At 43.3% G+C, this 22,393-nt stretch overlaps 1 protein-coding gene across 1 annotated transcript in view; it reads right to left on the bottom strand.

The window, feature by feature from the left end:
- Positions 1–2,471: 2,471 nt before the first annotated feature.
- The window catches only part of LOC111968179 (nuclear protein localization protein 4 homolog), a 37,987-nt gene continuing 18,065 nt past the window's right edge, over positions 2,472–22,393 (bottom strand). Inside the window, exons 10-16 of the mRNA XM_023993750.2 lie at positions 20,148–20,346; positions 17,746–17,906; positions 11,627–11,698; positions 10,149–10,241; positions 9,705–9,821; positions 3,759–3,861; positions 2,472–3,309 (exon numbers count right to left, since the gene is read on the bottom strand). Coding sequence (XP_023849518.1) covers positions 3,146–3,309; positions 3,759–3,861; positions 9,705–9,821; positions 10,149–10,241; positions 11,627–11,698; positions 17,746–17,906; positions 20,148–20,346 — 909 coding nt within the window. The 3' untranslated portion in view covers positions 2,472–3,145. The remainder of the gene's footprint in view (positions 3,310–3,758; positions 3,862–9,704; positions 9,822–10,148; positions 10,242–11,626; positions 11,699–17,745; positions 17,907–20,147; positions 20,347–22,393) is intronic.

Here is a 22,393-nt window from a genome sequence, read left to right as displayed (position 1 = left end):
GTTACTAGCCCACGCTCCTAACGCTAGGTTAAATTGCTGAGTTACTAGCCAACGTCCCTAACCGCTGAGTTACCTGGCTCAGCGTCTAGCAGTATCCTCTACTAGCCCAACGCTCTAAACCGCTAGGTGTACCCCTGTCTGATTACTAGCCCAACGCTTCCTAACCCAGGTTACTGCTGGTTACTAGCCACAAACGCTCCTACCCACTAGGTACCTGCTGGTTACTGCCCAACGCTTCTAGCGCTAGGTTACCTGCCTGGTTCATTAGCCACGCTCCTAACCGCATTTACTGCTGGTGCTCTCAGCCCAACGCTCTACCGCTAGAGTTACTGTCTGGCTTCTGCCAACACTCCTCAACCGCTAGGTTACCTGCTGGTTCTAGCCCAACGCTCCTAAACGCTAGGCGCTTACCTGCTGGTTACTTAGCCACACGCTGCCTAACGCTAGCGTTACCCATGCTGGTCTACTTAGCCCAACGCTCCTAACCCGCTCAGGTTACTGCTGGTCTACTAGCACCAACGCTCCCTAACCGCTACAGCTTACCCCTGCTGGTTACTAGCCCAACCTCCTAACCCGCCTAGGTTACCTGCTGGATTTACTCAGCCAACGCTCACTAACCAGCCAGGTTACTGCTGATTTACTTCCCAAGCTCCTAACCGCCGCTAGGTTACCTGCTGGTTACTAGCCCAACGCTCCTAACCGCTAGGTTACCTGCTGGTTACTAGCCCAACGCTCCTAACCGCTAGGTTACCTGCCGCAGATGGAGGCCCGACTTTAACCACTCTGTTAAGAGGACAAAAATCAGCCTAAAAGGTACAAAAAAACAAACACGGTGCTTCATTGATAGGAATTGTTTATTGTTTTACTGGTATTTCTGATATTAAATTAAAATTCAGGTCTACAGCATCATACAACTTTCTTTCAGGGTCCAATTCTTCAGCTCAGAGTGGGACGTTTTATGTAGCTCTGGTCCAGGGTGTTACGTGTGGCTGAAATTCAGCATCAACAAGCCGCACTCGTAACTCCCTGGACCAGAGCTGGGACTTATTTTATGCATTTTAAGATCATCGTTCTCAACAACTCACACAGGGGGAAGTGGATAGAAATGGGCAAAATAACCTTCAACCATTCTCAAATTAAATCTACAAAATAAAAACTCTACTTTTTCAATGGAAATTACACCCGAGCGCTTACAAAAAAAAAAGCTAATCTGGGATAAAAAAAAGCATAATTTGAAACCCATGACCCCACCTCTCCATTCAACTGACAAGGATCAATCAGCCCCAAAATGGAGGAAAACCTCAAGTGACGACAGGCTCAACCGCTTGGARATGCGCTCGCTACAACTCTCCAGGAAATACTTGAATGATGGAAAAAAGTTGAGGTATCTGTTAGACTAAATCTGACTGCTACAGTGTCAAATTAGGGAGCAAAAATCTAACAACAAAAACCTATTCAAACCAAATACTTGATTGAATGCCATCAAAATAGCAGTGTCAAGTTTTGGGCACTTTATAAGAATATAAAGCTGAATTAATTGAATCAGCGTTCTGTGTGAAATAACACAGACACCTCCCCTGTGCTGACCAAGAGATACTGTGGGGAATAGGTACTTGTTCATGCTAACCACTAACCCATTCATATTCTCAGACATTAAATGGTGTACCTAGATCATTGTAATCTGTATCTAAAAAGGGGACATGAGAAGAGAAAACATTCCCTACTGAATTGATTGTGCTGTGGACATCAGTTATTTGACGTCAAATAATTACTGTTGGAATGAGTTCAGTTTTACAGCTTTTAGTGTGGAGAGAAAATATTGGTTCTCCGTAACAGAAGCACACACCCTGAGCTCTTTAACCTTGCCTGGCCACCATCTTTCCCAGTTCCTTCACAATCCTTCTTTTCCCCCCTCCCCGTTTCCCTTGCCATCTTTCTTCCTCTCTCCATCCCAGGTGCACAGCACATTGGCCTGCTAAAAGGCATAGACCATTAAGGCACCTTTCTCTCTCCGCTATGTTGACCTGTGACCTATAGTGTCTTTGAAGGCAGAGTGATGGAGATCCATAGGGACCTTCGGAGGAATAAAAAGCARTCCATACTCTCTGGCCCCCCTGGATGGGCGCCAGTTGAAAGAGGAGAACAGATGCAAGACTGGGAAGGAGAGAAAGAGAGGGATGCAGTGATGGTAGCTAACCCAGTAAGCAAGCATCTCAATAGCTACAAACAAAACAAACATGGCGTACTATAAGCTTCAACTGGAGCTTCAAAACTTTATCAAAGTTAACAAATAACCCAAAATCGAATGGTTTCATTAATGCTAGGACCATCACTCCTGAGGGCAGGGCATCAACTTAGGGGAAGTGCCTGAGCAACCAAGAACACATCACTCCTGCAATAGAAAAAACTCAAATAAAGCAGCTAGGTTTATGCTAGTGCCTGATCGTTTAATTGAATAACTCTGTGAAGAGGTTTGGGCCAATCAAGAGATCTTCTGGATAGACCGTTAGTGTCTGATAACTCTTGGAGAAATGAGAAACACAGACCCGATAGATACTGTAGCTACAAATCAGGAAAACAAAAATGCTTCATGTGCAATTAAATAAACAGCAATCAATCCTTCCTCAAGTAATGTATATTATTTACACAGACTTTCCAGAATAAGTCGCGAGAGCGAAAGGGGGCACTGGTCGGTGTGAGTGAGATATAACTTAAAATGATTGAGTCTTTCCTTTGCTGTTGTCCTGAAGTACAGCAACATTTATTGGCGCCAGGTCATGGAGGAACATAAGGAACCATGGGGAGGAAGAGGGACGAAGCCTTGTTGCCAGAGTGCTTTCAGCTAAACATGTCCCAGACAGTCTCAGTCAGGGGCCACGGCAGAGAGCGCGTGAGAGAGATGAGAGCACAGTCATTATTTGTTAAATCATTTGATTTGGTGTAAACAAATGCCATCGTTTTGCGCTTGTCAACCCCATAGCAGTCTGAGATTGGATGGACAGGGGGGCCAAGGGCCAAGAGGAGACATCCAATCACGCAGCTGTTTGCAGTATCCAATCCCGGTGCGAAGTCGTTGGTGGATAAGGGAAGCGGGTGGGTAGAGGGGTTAGGGAAACATGGCAGGGGGCCAGGGTAGGGATGGGGTTTAACCCCTCGGCAGGCTGCACATCTCGCAGAGCTCTGTGCCGGGCTGGTTCATAAAGGTGCAGTGGAGGCAGGACCACATCGCTGAGGAGGATGCTGGGGTAGAGGGGCCCCCACCCATGGCCCCGTACTCCTGAGGGGCCGATGACTGCCCACCCACCGTGCCTGGGGAGAGGAGGGAGAGAGGGGTCAGGGACATAAGAGTGGCGGTGACTCTTACCAGGAAGGACTTTTCAGACTTCCTTTTTATATGTAGGGATGATACATGAAATGAGCTCCAACCAAATGTATCTTTGTGGTCAATAAAGTTCTACTGAATTGAATGCAAGACAAGTTTAACTCAATCACTTTAAAATCAGATCCAAAATCAAATCAAAATGTATTGGTCACATACACATATTTAGCAGGTTATTGTGGGTGTAGTGAAATGCTTGTGTTCCTATCTCCAACAGTGCAGTAATATCTAACAAAACACAACAATATACACTCATCTAAAAGTGAAATAATGGAATTAAGAAACAAATAACAATCCATTACTCTTCAACAGTGACAGAAATGTAATAATTTCCACTAAGGCATGTCAGTGCCCTACCTGGACGGCCAGCGGTACTTACTGCACAACTGCTCGATAGTGGCCCACTGCTCAGACTTCTTCCAGGTCTGAGCCAGCTCCTCGCCTTTAGTCTTCACAGCGTCCAACAGCAGACCAATGCTGTCCTGGGAACAGATCATTAGAACACATTTGGGTAAGAATACATGACGTAACTCTTTTCTGGCCACGCCAAGATAACCCCAATCAAATGCAGGGAAACATCGTGATTTTTAACGATTGATGACATCAATCAAGGATTTAGAGCCAAGCTGCCATGAACAAAGAGATTGAGGGGGGGGGGGAGGCGTACTGTTGACAAATACACAATCATTTCCACATTGAACAAACACGTGGTGATAATCTGATTTTTTTTTGTAGCGTGACAACAAAACAAAAACACAGTGCTTGAAAATGTTTGGTTTGAGTGTGTGTGTGCGCACACAATACGGTTGAGCGATGTCTGGAAGGAAACATCTTCCTGTACAGTATTCACACCCTGAAGACATTGTTGTTTTACGGTTTGGATTTAAAATTGATTAAATTGAGATTGTGTCACTGGCCTACACACAATACCCCATAATGTCAAAGTGGAATTAAAAATATAAAGCTTAAAATGTTTTGAGTCAATACTTAATCAACCTCTTGGTTATGTCAAGCCTAAATAAGTTCAGGAGTAAAAATGTGCTTTACAAGTCACATAAAATACATGGACTTACTATGTAATAGTGTGCCATTTTTCAATGACTAACTCAATCGCTGTACCCCACACATACAGATAAAGGAAAGGTCCCTCAGTCGCTGTACCCCACACATACAGATAAAGGAAAGGTCCCTCAGTCGCGTACCCCACACATACAGATAAAGGAAAGTCCTCCAGCTCGCTGGATCCCCACACATACAGATAAAGGAAAGTCCCTCATCGCTGTACCCACACATACAGATAAAGGAAAGCGTCCCTCAGTCGCTGTACCCCACACATACAGATAAGGAAAGGTCCCCTCAGTCGCTGTACCCCACACATACAGATAAAGGAAAGGTCCCTCATCGCTGTACCCCACACATACAGATTAAGGAAAGGTCCCTCCAGTCGCTGTACCCCACACTACAGATAAAGGAAAGGTCCCTCAATCGCTGTACCACACGATCAGAAAAGGAAAGTCTCATCGCTGTACCCCACACATACAGATAAAGGAAAGGTCCCTCAATCGCTGTACCCCACACATACAGAAAAGGAATCAGGTCTCCCACCTACAGAAGCATCGCTTACCCCACACATACAGATAAAAGGAAAGGTCCCTCAATCGCTTACACCCACACATACAGATAAGGAAAGGTCCCTCAATCGCTTGTACCCCACACATACAAAAAGAAAGTCCCTCAGTCGCATGTACCCCACACATACAGATAAAGGAAAGGTCCCTCAATCGCTGTACCCCACACATACAGATAAAGGAAAGGTCCCTCAATCGCTGTACCCCCACACCATACAGATAAAGAGGCCAATGCTGTTACCCCACATACGGAAGGAAAGGCCTCAGCGTTGTACCCCACACATTACAGATTAAAGGACAGGCTCCCTCAATTCGCTTACCCCACACATACAGATAAAGGAAAGGTCCCTCAATCGCGTACCCCACACATACCAGCATTAAAGTAAAGTCCCTCAGTCGTGACCCCACACTACAATAAAGAAAGGTCCCTCAATCGCTGTACCCCACACATACAGATAAAGGAAAGGTCCCTCAATCGCTGTACCCCACACATACAGATAAAGGAAAGGTCCCTCAGTCGAGCAGTGAATTTCAAAACACAGATTCAACCACAAAAGACCAGGGAGGTTTTCCAATGCCTCACAAGTAAGGGCACCTATTGGTAGATGGGTAAAAAGAGTGAATATCCCTTTGAGCATGGTGACGTTATTACTTACACTTTGGGTGCTGTATGAATAAACCAAGTCACTACAAAGATACAGGCGTCCTTCCTAACTCAGTTTGCCAGAAAGGAAGGAAACAGTTCTGAGATTTCACCATGAGGCCAATGGTGACTTTAAAAGTCAGAGTTTAATGACTGAGATAGGAGAAAACTGAGGATGGATCAACATACTAACTTAAATGAAAGTGAAAAGGAAACCTGCACAGAAAATAAATATTCCAAAACATGCATCCTGTTTGCAATAAGGCACTAAAGTAAAATGTGCCAAAGAAATTAAATTTATGTCCTGAATTCAAAGCATAATGTTTGGGGAAAAAATCCAAGAAAACGTCACTGAGTAACACTTCATATGTTCAAGCATGGTGGTGGCTGCATCATGTTATGGGTATGCTTCTCATCGGCAAGGACAAGGGAGTTTTTTGGGGGATAAAAATAAACGGAACAGAGCTAAGCACAGACAAAATCCTAATGGAAAACCTGGTTCAGTCTGCTTTCCAACAGACACTGGGTGACAAATTCACCTTTCAGCAGGACAATAACCTAAAACACAAGGTCAAATATACACTGGAGTTGCTTTCCAAGATGACATTGAGTGGCCTAGATACAGTTGACTTAAATCTACACTGAACAAAAAATATAAAACGCAACATGTAAAGTGTTGGTCCGATGTTTCATGAGCTGAAATAAAAGATCCAAGAAATGTTCAATAAGCACAAAAAAGCTTATTTCTTTAAAATGTTGTGCACAAATGTGTTTGCATCCCTGTTAGTGAGCATTTCTCCTTTGCCAAGATAAGCCATCTACCCTGACAGGTGTGTCATATCAAGAAGCTGATTAATTATTTTGAGTCTAAGGCGTTTAGGGAGGGTGCTAAGCTGACATAACTCAGTAAAATCATTGTTCCGTATAGTTAACCTATGACAAGACTTGAAAATGCCTGTAGCAATGATCAACAAAAAAACTTGACAGAACTTGAATGTGCAAATATTGTACAATGCAGGTGTGCAAAGCTCTAAGAGACTTACCCAGAAAGACTCACCAGATGTAATCGCTGCCAAAAAAAAAGTGCTACCATGTATCGACTCAAGGCTGACTCAATACATTTGCAAAAATGTCTAAAAAGATCTTTTCACTTTGTCATCATGGGGTAATGTGTGTAGATGGGTGAGAAAAACTCAAATACATGTTTTATTAATGCTGTAACAACTAAAATGTGGTATAAGTCCAGTGGTATGAATACTTTCTGAAGGCAAAGTATTCATGACATTTATGTGAGCGTTATAATAATATTATCACAACCCAAAAGTAAATGTGAAATGCACTCTTAACTTCACTATGACAACAATGTACTTAGACTACATCACATTTATCTGGGCTTGAAGCATTGCAACCTGGGAGTTAGAATGCACTCTGGGAATCGTAATAGGCGGTGTAAAATCCATTGTATCTCACTGGTGTGTAGACTATAGCAATATAGAAGCTTTTCTGTGAACAAAGAGATTGTAAGGAAAAACTTTCTGACAAGTTAAGACACTAAATCATTTCCACATTGGACAAACGTGGTGATAATCTGAACCTTTTGCAGTGTGGCAACAAATCAAAACATTGTGCTTGAACGTATTTGGTTTGAGAGTGTGAGAGACTGAGTGTGCGCGCAATACGGTTGGGCGGTGTCTGGAATGACACATCGTTCCATCTTCCTGTACAAACATTAGTTTTGCCCGATATACCGAAACTTCAGTACTTTTCCAACTCAGAAGTGTGTGAAATGCACTCCTAACTTGCTATGACAGCAATATACACTGAACAAAAATATAAACGCAATCAAGTGTTGATGCTGTTTCATGAGCTGAAATGGATCCCAGGAATTTCCCCGAATGCACAAAAAGCTTGTTTACATCCCTGTTGCTGAGCATTTCTCCTTTGCCAAGATAACCCATCTACCTGACAGGTGTGGCATATCAAGAAGCTGATTAATCAGCATGATAATTACATAGGTGCACCTTGTGCTGGGGACAATAAAAGGCCACTAAAATGGGCAGTTGTCTCACACGACACAATGCCACAGATGTCTCAAGTTGAGGGAGTGTGCAATTGGTATGCTGACCGCAGGAATGTCCACCAGAGCTGTTGCCAGAGAATTTTATGTTCATTTCTCTACCATAAGCCCCCTGCAACATTGTTTCAGAGAAAATAGCAGATCGTCCAACCGGCCTCACAACCGCTGACCACGTTCAACCACGCCAGCCCAGGACCTCCACGTCCAGCTTCTTCATCTGCGGGATCATCAGACCAGCCACCCGTACAGCTGGTGAAACTGTCAGAAACTGTCTCCGGGAAGCTCATCTCAAAGCTCGTCGCCCTCAGCAGGGTTTTGACCTAAATTTAGCATTGTAAGTGACTTTAGTGGGCAAATGCTCACCTTAGATGGCCACTGGCACGCTGGAGAAGTGTGCTCTTCGCAGATGAATATCGGCTTCAACTGTACAGAGTACATGTCGTGTGAGCAAGCGGTTTTCTAATGCCAACGTTATGAACAGAGTGCCCCATGGTGGCGGTGGGGTTATGGTATGGGCAGAATTAAGCTATGGACAACGAACACAATTGCATTTTATTGATGGCAATTTGAATGCACAGAGATACCGTGACGAGATCCTGAGACCCATTGTCGTGCCATTCACCCGCCCTCCATTCGTTCTTGTTTCAGCCTGATAATGCACAGCCCCGTGTCGCAAGGATCTGTACACAATTTCTGGAAGTTGAAAATGTCCCAGTTCTTCCATGGTCTGCATACTCACCAGACATGTCACCCATTGAGCATGCTTGGGATGCTCTGGATTGACATGTACGACAGCGTGTTCCAGTTTCCGCCAATATCCAGCAACTTCACACAGCCATTGAACAAGAGTGGGACAGTATTCCACAGGCCACAATCAACAGACTGATCAACTCTATGCGAAAAGAGATGTGTCGCGCTGCATGAGGCAAAAAGGTGGTCACACCAGATACTGACTGGTTTTCTGATGCTTGCCCCCTACAACAACAAAAAACAAAAAAAGGTATCTGTGATACACATTCGTTTTTTGACGTGGTATCGTTTCCGTATCGAGTATCGCTTCCGAATAAAGTGACCCTAAACTTGTTATTGGTATTAAAGTCAAAATTCTGATATCGTGAAAACACTAATAAACAAACATCGCTGACATACGATTGTCCAAATACCATGTATTGCTTTCCCCCTCTGGAGGAGCATGTGTGTTATGCATGGAAGGGTCAATTTGCGGGAAGAAAGCAATATAATGGATACATTGCTAATAGTTTTTCCGTATCTAGTCTAGACTGCAGAAAGATGATCAAATAGGTAGGGCTGTGTTTCTCTTGTCCATAAAAATACCCCGATATCACTTAGTATTTCCTTACCTTTTAAAAATGAATATTATAGACKTATCAAGTGTAGGCTATTGTTCCTGCTCCAAAGAAATGACAACATCCATCCGGACCGTTGCCACCGAGGAAATGTGTGTGACCGAACCTTCTCAAATAGGCCTAAATACATGAGTATAGGATAGGCTAAAATATTCTGTCAAAACCATGAGACTTATTTTCAACGTGTTCTTCCCCCCCCTCCACTCACTACTCTTATTTATGTACTTATTTGGTTCACACTAATTTCTTAAAATGTTGTAACTTGTAGGCCTATATTTAGGATTTGTACAGTTTGATAGGTAAAAGGCATATCCTAATAGGCCTATTCGTTTTTAACATTTGCCATTGTTCATTTGTTTCTAAGTGTTATAAATGATCCTTTTATTTTATCTGATTGTAGCACAATTTACTTTGCCTACACTTTGGTCAAGCAGAAACATAAGGTTTGTTTAAACTTCCTATTCCATTAGTATATTTTGCACTTGTTTTGTTCCCTCTTGTTGATAAACGTAATTGCAAATTCGCCCAACCCTAGGTGTACAAGTCTGTATGTGAGTGAGTGAGAGTATGGGTGTGTGGGGTACGGTGTGTGTGTCTGTACAGAACTTACTCTGAGAGGCATGACCTCATTGGTGACCAGGAAGAGGAGCAGGTGGAAGTCAGACACCATGTCCAGGAATACAGTAGAGGTGCACTGGGACAGGTAGGTAGCTAAACTGTGGAAATCCTGTCACACACACACATAGGAAGGGGAAAACATGGAATATGATGAAGAATAATAACTTCCTATGACCCCCATAGCCCAGGGACTCTTAGGATGAATTGGCAGACAATCATGTGATCAGGTCAGATCGAAACAGAGAAATAATGGCTGTTGCCAAAGTAGGTTAAAAAAGTCAGAAAAACACTTTTTGGAGCCTTCTGTATGTAGGTCATTCTTTGACCACTGAAAGAAAACAAAATACCAAACATCAGAACAACCAATTTAGCTGTTGTGTGTGTGTGTGTGTGTGTGTGTGTGTGTGTGTGTGTGTGTGTGTGTGTCAATGTGTACCTGTGTCTCTCCCAGGATATCTCTGTTCTCTATGGGAAAGCGTGGTGTGGAGCTGAAGGTGTACTGGGGGTCCTTGGGGAAGGTGGTGGTTATCTGGTTAGAGATGGAAAGAAGGAGTGAGAAACAAAGTTGACTGACTGGAACCTCTTGTCTCTTGGCCCTCCCCACCTCTCCCGCTGAGCCCAGTTAAAACTTCTCTGTCCTGGCACCACAATGGTGGAACCAGCTTCTCCCTGAAGCTAGGACAGCCGAGTCCCTCTGCTCATTTTCCGAAAACATTTGAAACCATAACTCAAAGAATATCTTAAATGAATCCCATAGCGCAGTCTGCTAGTTAGAGAAGAGTTAACTGACTGGAAGACAGTTCCATCTTGGGAGTCCCTTTGACATCAGTGAGATGTGGAGCCAAGACAACAGATGTCAGTTGAATATGAAAACAGAGACGACCACGAGACGACAACAGAGCGGACCACGAGACGACAACAGAGAGGACCACGAGACGACAAACAGAGAGACCACGAGACGACAACAGAGAGGACCACGAGACGACAACAGACGCAGGACCACGAGACGACAACACGAAGAGACCACGAGAACGACAACAAGCGGACCACGAGACGACAACAGAGAGGACCACGAGACGACAACAGAGAGGACCACGAGACGACAACAGAGAGACCACGAGACGACAACAGAGCGGACCACGAGACGACAACAGAGAGGACCACGAGACGACAACAGAGAGACCACGAGACGCAACAAAGAGGACCACGAGACGACAACAGAGAGGACCACGAACGACAAGCAGAAGGACACGAGACGACAACAGACAGGACACGAGACGACAACAGAGCGGACCACGAGACGACAACAGGAGGACCACGAGACGACAACAGAGAGGGACCACGAACACACAGAGCCAGACCCGAGACGACAACAGAGAGGACCACGAGACGACAACAGAGAGGACCACGAGACGACAACAGAGAGGACCACGAGACGACAACAGAGAGGAATACAAGAGAAGTAACAAAGTGCTCTCAGCTGGTGCCAGTAAATATTTGGCGAGTCCATCTAATTCTTTATTTTCTTTGGCTCATCATTGGACAGAACAACCTCATGATAGGTTAGAGTTATGGTGATGTGGATCTTTCTGTATGGCGTGGAGCTGCCCATATTTTACAACATTATTGTGGAAGGAGAAAGACATCTTTACAGCGTCGGGCAAAGTTTCAGTTGAACAATTTAGTTGTTCGTAAAACACACATAGCAACTAGAAAATGTGAAACACTTGCTAGTTAGATGGAGAATGTAAATGAACTAATATTAACGGACAGAAGCGTATTTCAGTTGACTGGCCCTGCTATGTATCCTAAACTCTAAAACCTGCCCTGCCACTCCTCATGTCATTGGTCGATTCCCTTCTTTAACCTGCATAAAAAACGGCAATGTACACACCCACATTCTTTCATACTTACATCTATGATAAGGTACTCCACAGGAAGGGGTCGGGCTAAATATGTGATGTCATTGCCAAATTTATCTTTGTCCTGTTGAGGGGGATGAAGAAAAATGACAATCAATGGAGAGAAATAGGACAGCTGTAACTGTTCAATAGTTATTTGGTATTTTATTAGGATCCCCATTAGCTGTTTCTGTGGTCCACACAGTACATGAAACATGAAATAATACAGAACATTAATAGACAAGGACAGAACTACATACAATGGCACATCAATACATACACAAAATATCTAGGTCAAATAGGGGAGAGACGTTGTGCTGCGAGGCYTTGCTTTSTGTTTTTTGAAACCAGGTTTGCTGTTCATTTGAGCAATAGGAGACGYAAGAGAGTTCCATGGCTCTATATAATACCTACTGCGTCCTTGAATTTGTTTTGGATGAGGACAGTGAAAAGACCCCTGGTGGCATGTTTGGTGGGGTAAGTGTGTGCGTGTCAGAGCTGTGTGTAAGTTGACTACGCAAACRATTTGGAATTTAACACATTGTTTCTCATAAAAATAAGTGATACAGTCAGTCTCTCAACACTTAACCAAGAGAGACTGGCATGCATAGTATTTCAATTAGCCTTCTGATTACAATGAAGAGCAAGATGTGCCGCTCTGTTCTGGGCAGCTGCAGCTTAACTAGATCTTTCCCTGCACCACTTGACCACACGACTGGTAAGACAAAACTAGAACCTGCAGGACTTGCTTTTTGAAGTGTGGTGTCAAAAAAACAGAGCATCTCTTTATTATGGACAGACCTCTCCCCATCTTTACAACTATTGAATCTACTGTACCGGTCAAAAGTTTGGACACAGCTACTCATTCCAGGGTTTCTTATTTTTWATATTTTCTACATTGTAGAATAATAGTGAAGACATCACAACTATGAAATAACACATATGGAATCAGGTAGTCACCAAAAAAAGTGTTAAATATAAATGTTGATTTGTTTGAGATTCTTCAKAGTAGTCACCCTTTGCCTTGATGACAGCTTTGCACACTCTTGGCCTTCTCTCAACCAGCTTCACCTGGAATGCATTTTCGATTAACAGGTGTGCATTGTTCAAATTTAATTAGTGGAATTTATTTTCTTCTTAATGCGTTTGAGACAATCAGTTGTCTTGTGACAAGGTAGGGGTGGTATACAGAAGATGACCCTATTTGGTAAAAGTCCATATTAAGGAAAAAACTGCTCAAATAAGCAAACAGAAACGACAGTCCATCATTACGTTAAGACACGAAGGTCAGTCAATACAGAATATTTCAAGAACTTAATATTAAATGCTGTTGCAAAAACCATCAAGCGCAATGATGAAGCWGGCTCTCATGAAGACCGCCACAGGAAAGGAAGACCCAAAGTTACCTCTGCTGCAGAGGACAAGTTCATAAGAGTTAACTGCACCTCAGATTGCAGCCTAAATAAATGCTTCAGAGTTCAAGTAAGAGACACATCAACTGTTCAGATGAGACTGTGTGAATCAGGCCGTCACGGTCGAATTTCTGCAAAGAAATCGCTACTAAAGGACAACAATAAGAAGAAGAGACTTGCTTGGGCCAAGAAACACAAGCAATGGACATTAGAGATTAGACCGGTGGAAATCTGTCCTTTGGTCTGATGAGTCCAAATTTGAGATTTTTGGTTCCAACCGCCGTGTCTATGTGAGATGCAGAGTAGGTGAAAGGACGATCTGTGGTTCCCACCGTGAAGCATGGAGGTGGTGTGATGGTGTGTGTGRGGGTGCTTTGTTGGTGACACGGTCTGTGATRTATTTAGAATTCAAGGCACACTTAACCAGCATGTCTACCACAGCATTCTGCAGCAATACGCCATCCTATCTGGTTTGCGCTTAGTGGGACAATCATTTGTTTTTCAACAGGACAATGCCCCAACACAACTCCAGGCWGTGTAAGGGCTATTTGACCAAAMAGACTGATGGAGTGCTGCATCAGATGACCTGGCCTCCACAATCACTCGACCTCAACCCAATTGAGATGGTTTGGAATGAGTTGGACCACAGAGTGAAGGAAAAGCAGCCAACAAGCGCTCAGCATGTGGGAACTCCTTCAAGACTGTTGGAAAAGCATTCCTCATGAAGCTMGTTGAGAGAATGCCAAGAGTGTGAAAACTGTCATGGCATAGGGTGGCTTACTCTGAAGAATCTCAAATATAACCTATATTTTTATTGGTTAACCCTTTTTTGGTTACTACATGATTCCATAGTTTTGATGTCTTCACTATTATCCTACAATGTAGACAATAGTGAAAATAAAACCCCTTGAATGAGTAGGTGTGTACAAACTTAACTGGTACTGTATATGTTTTCACCATGACAGTTTACAATCTAAGGTAACGCCAATTAATTTAGTCTCCTCAACTTGTTCAACAGCCACACCATTCATTACCAGATTCAGCTGAGGTCTAGAACTTAGGGAATGATTTGTACCCTAATACAATACTCTTAGTTTTAGAGATGTTCAGGACCAGTTTATTACTGGCCAACCATTCCAAAACTGACTGCAACTCCTTTGTTAAGGGTTTCAGTGACTTCATTATCTGTGGTTGCTGACACGTATATGGTTGAATCAGCATACGTGGACACACAGGGTTTGTTTAATACCAGTGGCAGGTCATTGATAAAAATAGTAAAGAGTAGAGGGCCAAGAGAGCTGCCGTGCGGTACACCACACCCTACATYTTTGACATTAGAGAAGCTTCCATTAAAGAAAAGTTATATTCGATCGATAGATCTGAAGTCACAATATGCCATTGGTTGAAAAGTCATAAAACATATGTTTTCAACAGGTTATGGTCAATAATATCGAAGGCGTCACTTAAATCTAACAGTACAGCTCCCACAACCTTCCAAATATCAATTTATTTCAACCAAATCAGTCATTTGTGTCAGTGCAGTACATGTTGAGGGCCCTTCTCTATAAGCATGCTGCATGAATACGATCGCTCACTGCATTTCCTGCCTAAGTTTGTCACCTTCGCCAATGAAGGAATCATAATCAAAATGAAGGAATCAATGAACCGATGAAGGAATCAAAATAACACCAAATGGTTGTGTGAGGAATAGATGATTCAATGAAAAATGAATTTGTTTTTCTGCCCATAATTTTAAAAGTACTCCTAAGATTTTTCCCCCCCATCATTCATCTTGGCTTCATAATACAGCTATTTTTGTTGAGTTTAGTCATAATTTCTCAATTTGTAGTAAGTCAGCCAGTCAGATGTGCAGCTCCCCCCCAATCCCTTTCCCATCTCTTTCAATCATAGTGTCTCAATTTCCCATCAATCCACAGACCCTTAACAGTTCTAACAGTCAGTTTCTTAACAGGTAAATGTTTATCAATAATTAGAAGAAGCAAATTCGTCAAGTGCAGCGCCTGGATGCTCCTTATGAATCACATCAGACTAACACACATAAGAGTCACAGCAAAATCTTTTGTATGATCTCTTACATACCATTTTATGCCAAGCTTTTGGAACATTGGCTCTCCTAGATAGATCACTGCATCTAATAGGTACAAAAATAATCTTCTTCCTCTTGAGCAGACAGTTTGATGAATCAATATTCTGGTTCCCAAGAAAGTATACCTCTCTGTTTACATCACATACACTATCAAGCATTTCACACATATTATTTAGATACTGACTGTTAGCACTTGGCCTATATTAACACCTCATAATAAAGGCTTTAGATGTGCCAAATGAACCTGCAACCACAACACTTCAATAACACTTGACATAAGATCTTCTCTAAGCATTACAGGGATTTGGCTCTGAATATATACTGAACAAAAATATAAAACGCAACATGTTAAGTGTTAGTCTCATGTTTCATGAGCTGAAATAAAAAGGGACCAAGAAATGTCCCATACGCACAAAAAGCTTATTTCGCGCAAATTTGGTTCCATCCCTGTTAGTGAGCATTTCTCCTTTGCCAAGATAATCCATCCACCTGACAGGTGTGGCATATCAAGAAGCTGATTAAACAGTAGGATCATTACACAGGTGCACCTTGTCCTGGGGACAATAAAAGGCCACTAAAATGTGCAGTTGTCTCCCACGACACAATGCCACAGATGTCTCAAGTTGAGGGAGCYTGCAATTGGCATGATTACMGCAGGAATCAGAGAATTTAACCCATTTCTCTACCATAAGCTGCCTCCGTCATTTTAGAAAATGTCAGCACGTCCAACCGGCCTCAACAGCAGACCACGTGTAACAACGCCAGCCCAGGACCTCCACATCCGGCTTTTTCACCTGCGGGATCGTCTAAGACCAGCCACCCAGCAGCTGATGGAATTGAGAAGTATTTCTGTCTGTAATGAAGCCCTTTTGTGGGTTAAAACTCATTCTGATCGGCTGGGCCTTGCTCACCAGTGGGTGGGCCTAAGCCCTCCCAGGCCCACCCATGGCTGCTCCCATGCCCAGTCATGTGAAATCCATAGATTAGGGCATAATGAATTCATTTCAATTCACTGATTTCCTTATATGAACTGTAACTCAGTAAAAATCATTGAAATTGTTGCGTCTATATTTTAGTTTGGGATATATAGCAACACCTCCCCCATAAGTATTCCCGTCTCTTTTAAATATGTTATATCCTGGTATTGCTACTGCTGTATCAAAAGGAATGATCGAAGTAAGTCTCAGAAAAGGTTAATATATTATTGTTGTTATCTGAAGTAATTGATTTCATGAACCTTATTTCTAAGGCTACATATATTATTATAGGCTGTTTTCAGCCCTTTCCTGGGTAGCTTCAGACAGAATATGGAAAAGAACAAACAAAGCAAGAGGAAAAAAATAAAAATAATCAGCAGTCCATTAAATCAGTTGTTGTGCGGTTGAAGCTACAAACCCATTGGTTTGGATCCCATCCCTTCCTGAGAGGGAGGGTGAAATAAAAATAAGAAACTAGCATACTGCTCTTGCTAGTATCACTGCTCTTTATTAAGCTTTACGTTTCGGCCTCAAGGCCGAGGGTGGACAATGAGGCTGACATAGCAGATGTAAGCAATGTCCCCACGCGCTCTGGCAACTTTCATGGCCGAGAGAAGTTATTTTCTCTTCTGGCGCACATTTTCAGGATAGTCCTCGTTGAAGAAGATGCACATTCCTCTCAAGTTCTTGACGCTTTCCAGAACAGCTACCTTGTCCTTGAACCTCAGGAACTTTGCCACTATTGGCCTGGGCCTGTCACRTGGGCCGGCGGTGGGTGTCCCAGTCCTCTGGGCATGCTCCACCTCAAATCTTCCTGTGATCCATCTTCAATTTCTCAGAGATCATTTCCCTCACTTTGTCCTCAGACTTCATTCAGGTCTCATGTTGAGATCCTGCAATTCCATCCACAACCATGTTGTTCCGCCTTCATTGTCCCTCCAGATAATCAGATTTCGCCGTCATTGTTATCATGGATTCACATACAGGATGAGAGAGGTGCTTATGCCCTAGGCAGAGAGCGGATGAGAGAGGTGCTTATGCCCTAGGCAGAGAGCGGATGAGAGAGGTGCTTATGCCCTAGACCAGGGGTTGGCAATTCCAGTCCTCGAGGGCCTGATTGGTGCCACAGGTCTGCCCCAGCTCCAGCTAACACACCTGACTCCAATAATCACCTAATCATGATCTTCAGTATAGAATGCAATTAGTTTAAATCAGCTGTGTTTGCTAGGGATGGGGGGAAAGTGTGACACGGATCAGGCRCTCATGGTTGCATTCATTCTGTCATTCACATATTCTTGGAAAGATGTCTTGTCACATGCACAGAATGCTGCACTGTGATGTCACCGTGTCGTTAGTTCTATAAAGCAGTAATCCAATTAGGTTTACCTCAGGTCCAAGCTAGCACCATTTATTCACACAGAGTTCCCTTTAGGCTAACTCAATCTACTGGATGACATTTTAAAAATCAACATTTGTTCCTGCCATTTTAGCCTAAAAAATAAACACGAGGAGCAGTAAAATGACTGAGTGGTGAGAGATTTTAGTGACCGTCTCCTTGTGAGTTTTAGTGTGTCTCAGAACGCTGTACGAGAGCTGCAGACTTCCCCCAGCTCCCGTGTTTACCAAGTAACTGTACCTTGTAGAAGACGTCTGGTACGTACTGCTCCGTGCTGGACTCTTTAGCGTAGCCCAGCTCAGGGGCGTCTCGGCAGGGCAYTAGYCACTCGTCTCTSACCAGGGCCATGCACTGGTTAGACACCTGGTAACCCTCAAAGTGCACCTGGTTATCAGGACCACCTGCAGGGAGAGGAAGTGAGGCACACAGGTCACCCTCACACAACATCTGGAATATCACAAGACAGGAAGTCATCATCATCATGTAAGCACGATTGATCCGTTATACAATAGTGCAGGCCCAGGATAGCCACGTTATATTCATAGAATCACAGCCATGGTTGTGCTGAAATTTCATTAGTCCATGGGACAACAATTCATTCACACCCAAGTTCACATCCCAAACTTGAAGTGAGCCGTTAGGAGAATGCAGGCTAGAGGTTTGTTCTTATTACTCGTATACATTAACAAAATGGAGTCGGTCGGTGCAAACACTCGTCACTAAAGACCCAGGTTCGAGTCCCATAGGGCGGCGCACAACTGGCCCAGCATCGTCTGGGTTAGGGTTGYCGGGGTAGGCTGTCATTGTAGAATAACAATTTGTTCTTAACTGATTTGCCTAGTTAAATACAAAAAGTAAACATTTTTAAAGTATTGTAACAACATGCTGCTTTACTATCCTCAATGCAAAGTCCACCATGTACAGTTGAAGTCAGAAGTTTACATACACCATAGCCAAATACATTTAAACTCCGTTTCACAATTCCTGACATTTAATCCAAGTAAAAATTCCCCGTCTTAGGTCAGTTAGGGTCACCACTTTATTTTAAGAAGGTGAAATGTCAGAATAATAGTAGAGAGAGTGATTTATTTCAGCTTTTATTTCTTTCATCACATTCCCAGTGGGTCAGAAGTTTACATACACTCAATTAGTATTTGGTAGCATTGCCTTTAAATTGTTTAACTTGGGTCAAACGTTTTGGGTAGCCTTCCACAGCTTCCCACAATAATTTGGGTGAATTTTGGCCCATTCCTCCTGACAGAGCTGGTGTAACTGAGTCAGGTTTGTAGGCCTCCTTGCTCACACATGCTTTTTCAGTTCTGCCCAAACATTTTCTATAGGATTGAGGTCAGGGCTTTGTGATGGCCACTCCAATATCTTGACTTTGTTGTCATTAAGCCATTTTGCCACAACTTTGGAAGTATGCTTGGGGTTATTGTCCATTTGGAAGACCCATTTGCGAGCAAGCTTAACTTCCTGACTGATGTCTTGAGATGTTGCTTCAATATAGCCACACTTCTCTTTCCTCATGATACCATCTATTTTGTGAAGTGCACCACTCCCTCCTGCAGCAAAGCACCCCCACAACATGATGCTGCCACCCCGCGCTCACGATTGGGATGGTGTTCTTCGGCTTGCAAGCCACCCCCTTTTTCCTCCAAACATACGATGGTCATTATGGCCAAACAGTTCTATTTTTTTTCATCAGACCAGAGGACATTTTCCCAAAAAAGTACAATCTTTGTCCCATGTGCAGTTGCAATCGGCATCTGGCTTTTTTAATGGCGATTTGGATAATGGCCTCCTTACTGAGCGGCCTTTCAGGTTATGTCGATATAGGACTCGTTTCACTGTGGATATAGATACTTTTGTACCCATTGCCTCCAGCATCTTCACAAGGTCCTTTGCTGTTTTCTGGATTGATTTGCACTTTTCGCACCAGTACGTTCATCTCTAGGAGACAGAACGCGTCTCCTTCCTGACGGTATGACGGCTGCGTGGTCCATGGTGTTATACTTGCGTACTATTGTCTGTACAGATGAACGTGGTACCTTCAGGCATTTGGAAATTGTTCCCAAGAATGAACCAGGACTTTTGGAGGTCTGCACATTGTTTTCCTGAGGTCTTGGCTGATTTCTTTTAATTTTCCCATGATGTCAAGCAAAGACGCACTGAGTTTGAAGGTAGGCCTCGAAATACATCCACAGGTACACCTCCAGTTGACTCAAATTATGTCAATTAGCCTATCAGAAGCTTCTAAAGCCATGACATKATTTTCTGGAATTTTCCAAGCTGTTTAAAGGCACAGTCAACTTAGTGTATGTAAACTTCTGACCCACTGGAATTGTGATAGTGAATTATKAGTGAAATAAGCTGTCTATAAACAATTGTTGGAAAAATGACTMGTGTRATCCACAAAGTAGATGTCCTAACCGACTTGCCAAAARTATAGTTTGTTAACAAGAAATGTGTGGCGTGGTTGAAAAACGAGTTTTAATGACCCAAGTGTATGTAAACTTCCGACTTCAACTGTACCTAGTGCTTTAGAGTGAGTCAGACAACTAGGACACATCTACACCTGCTTCTGGTCTGGTAGGATTCTGTTGTAGAAGTCATTAGATGGCCTTGTTAGGTCCGTGTACCTGTGGCCACCACAGTGATAAACTTGGACCCAAAGTGTCCGTCGGGTGAGAGTCTGCAGGGGTTACACTGTTGGTTCTGGAAGTGTCCAGCCGTGATGCACTCCTCCGCACTTAGGAAGTACGAGTCCTTGTTCCTGGTGTATTTGACCGTGCCTATCCTGGTGTCCTCAGAGAGAAGGTCAGTGAAGATCCACCCCACCTTCAGTAGAGACCACATAGGAAAACTATGGTCAGCAAAGTCAGGCTCACCACAGSTCATCAAACTCCACATTGTTGGACTAAGAATATATATTATACTTTTGTCGAGTAACCTACATTCATAACGTAATTCTCTGGTGTGGACAGCTATAGTAACATAGTGCATTCAGGAAGTATTTAGACCCCTTGACTTTCCCCCACATTTTGTTACCTTATTCTAAACTTGATTTTAAAAATTGCCCCCTCCCCCCTCAATCTACAGACAATACTCCATAACGACATATAAAATACAAAACAGAAATATTACATTTACATAAGTATTCAGACCCTTTACTCGGGTACTTTGTTGAAGCACCTTTGGTAAGTACAGCCTCGAGTCTTCTTGGGGATGTCACTAAAAGCTTGGCACGCCTGTACTCGGGGAGTTTTTCCCATTCTTTGCAGATCCTCTCAAGCTCTGTCCGGTTGGATGGTGAGCGTCTCTCCAGAGATMTTGGATCGGGTTCAAGTCCGGGCTCTGGCTGGGCCACTCAAGGACATTCAGAGACTTGTCCAAGYCCACTCCTGCGTTGTCTTGGCTGTGTGCTTAGTGTCGTTGTCCTGTTGGAAGGTGAACCTTCGCCCTAGTCTGAGGTCCTGCTCTGGAGCAGGTTTTCATCAAGGATCTCTGTACTTTGCTCGGTTCATCTTTTCCTCGATCCTGCCTAGTCTCCCCAGTCCCTGAAAAACATGCCCACAGCATGATGCTGCCACCACCACGCTTCACCGTAGGGATGTTGCCAGGTTTCCTTCCTCTGTCTGGCCACTACCATAAAGGCCTGATTGGTGGAGTGCTGCAGAGATGGTTGCCCTTCTAGAAGGTTCTCCCATCTCTACAAACTCCGGAGCTATGWCAGAGTGACCATCGGGTTCTTGGTCACCTCCCTGACCAAGGTCCTTCTCTCACGATTGKTCAGTTTGGCCAGGCAGCTGTGTTATTGCGGAACTTCAATGCTGCAMAAATGTTATGGTAACCTTCCCCAGATCTGTGTCTCGAKAGAATCCTGTCTKGGAGCTCTACGGACAACTCCTAAGACCACATGGCTTGGTTTTTGCTCTGGCATGCATCCAATCAAGTTGTAGAAACATCAAGGATGATCAATGGAAACAGGATGCACCGGAACTCAATTTTGACTCTCATAGCATAGAGTCTGAATAATTATGTAAATAAGATTTTACGGTTTTTCATGTTTAATAAATTAGCAAACATTTCTAGAAACCTGTTCTCGTTTTGTCATTATGGGGGTATTGTGTGTAGATTGATGAGGGAATAATGTTTTATCCCTTTTAGAATAACAAAATATATAAAACAACATGAAAAAGGGAAAGGGTCTGAAAACGTTCCGAATGCACTGTATGGACAGCAGCAAGAACACCGATTGGGTTTCTTTCTTAAAATCCATGATGGTTGCGTAAACTTTCTACACATTACATTCACWATGGCCTGAGGGCATATGGAAGCTGTTTAAAACCACTATCCTGTAAAGACTGAGGAATCTAGGGAATGCCCCATATTGATTAGTGCCTCATGGCCCCAGTTGTCTATAATGATGGGCCAGTCAGACTGGACAGTAGCTGTCCTTAAATCAAATTTTATTTGTCACAGACATGGTTAGCATATGTTAATGCCAGTGTAGCAAAATGCTTGTGCTTCTGGTTCCGACAGTGCAGTAATATCTAACAATTTCCCAACTACCTAATACACACACACAKAAAAAAAAYGGGGTGAACGAGAATATGTACATATAAATATATTGATGAGTGATGGCCGAGAGGCATAGGTAAGGCGCAATAGATGGTATAAAATACAGTAAATACATATGAGTAATGTAAGATATGTACACATTATTAAAGTGGCATTTTTTAAAGTGACTAGTGATCCATTTGTTAAAGTGGCCAGTGACTGGGTCTCCATGTAGGCAGCAGCCTCCGAGTTGGTGATTGTTGTTTAGCAGTCTGATGGCCTTGAGATAGATGTTCTCCTGCACCTGAGTGAGGTGGGGTACGAC

The sequence above is a fragment of the Salvelinus sp. IW2-2015 genome, linkage group LG8 (assembly GCF_002910315.2).
Source record: "Salvelinus sp. IW2-2015 linkage group LG8, ASM291031v2, whole genome shotgun sequence".
Taxonomy (NCBI): Eukaryota; Metazoa; Chordata; class Actinopteri; order Salmoniformes; family Salmonidae; genus Salvelinus; species Salvelinus sp. IW2-2015.
This window is presented reverse-complemented; position numbering and strand designations above follow the sequence as displayed.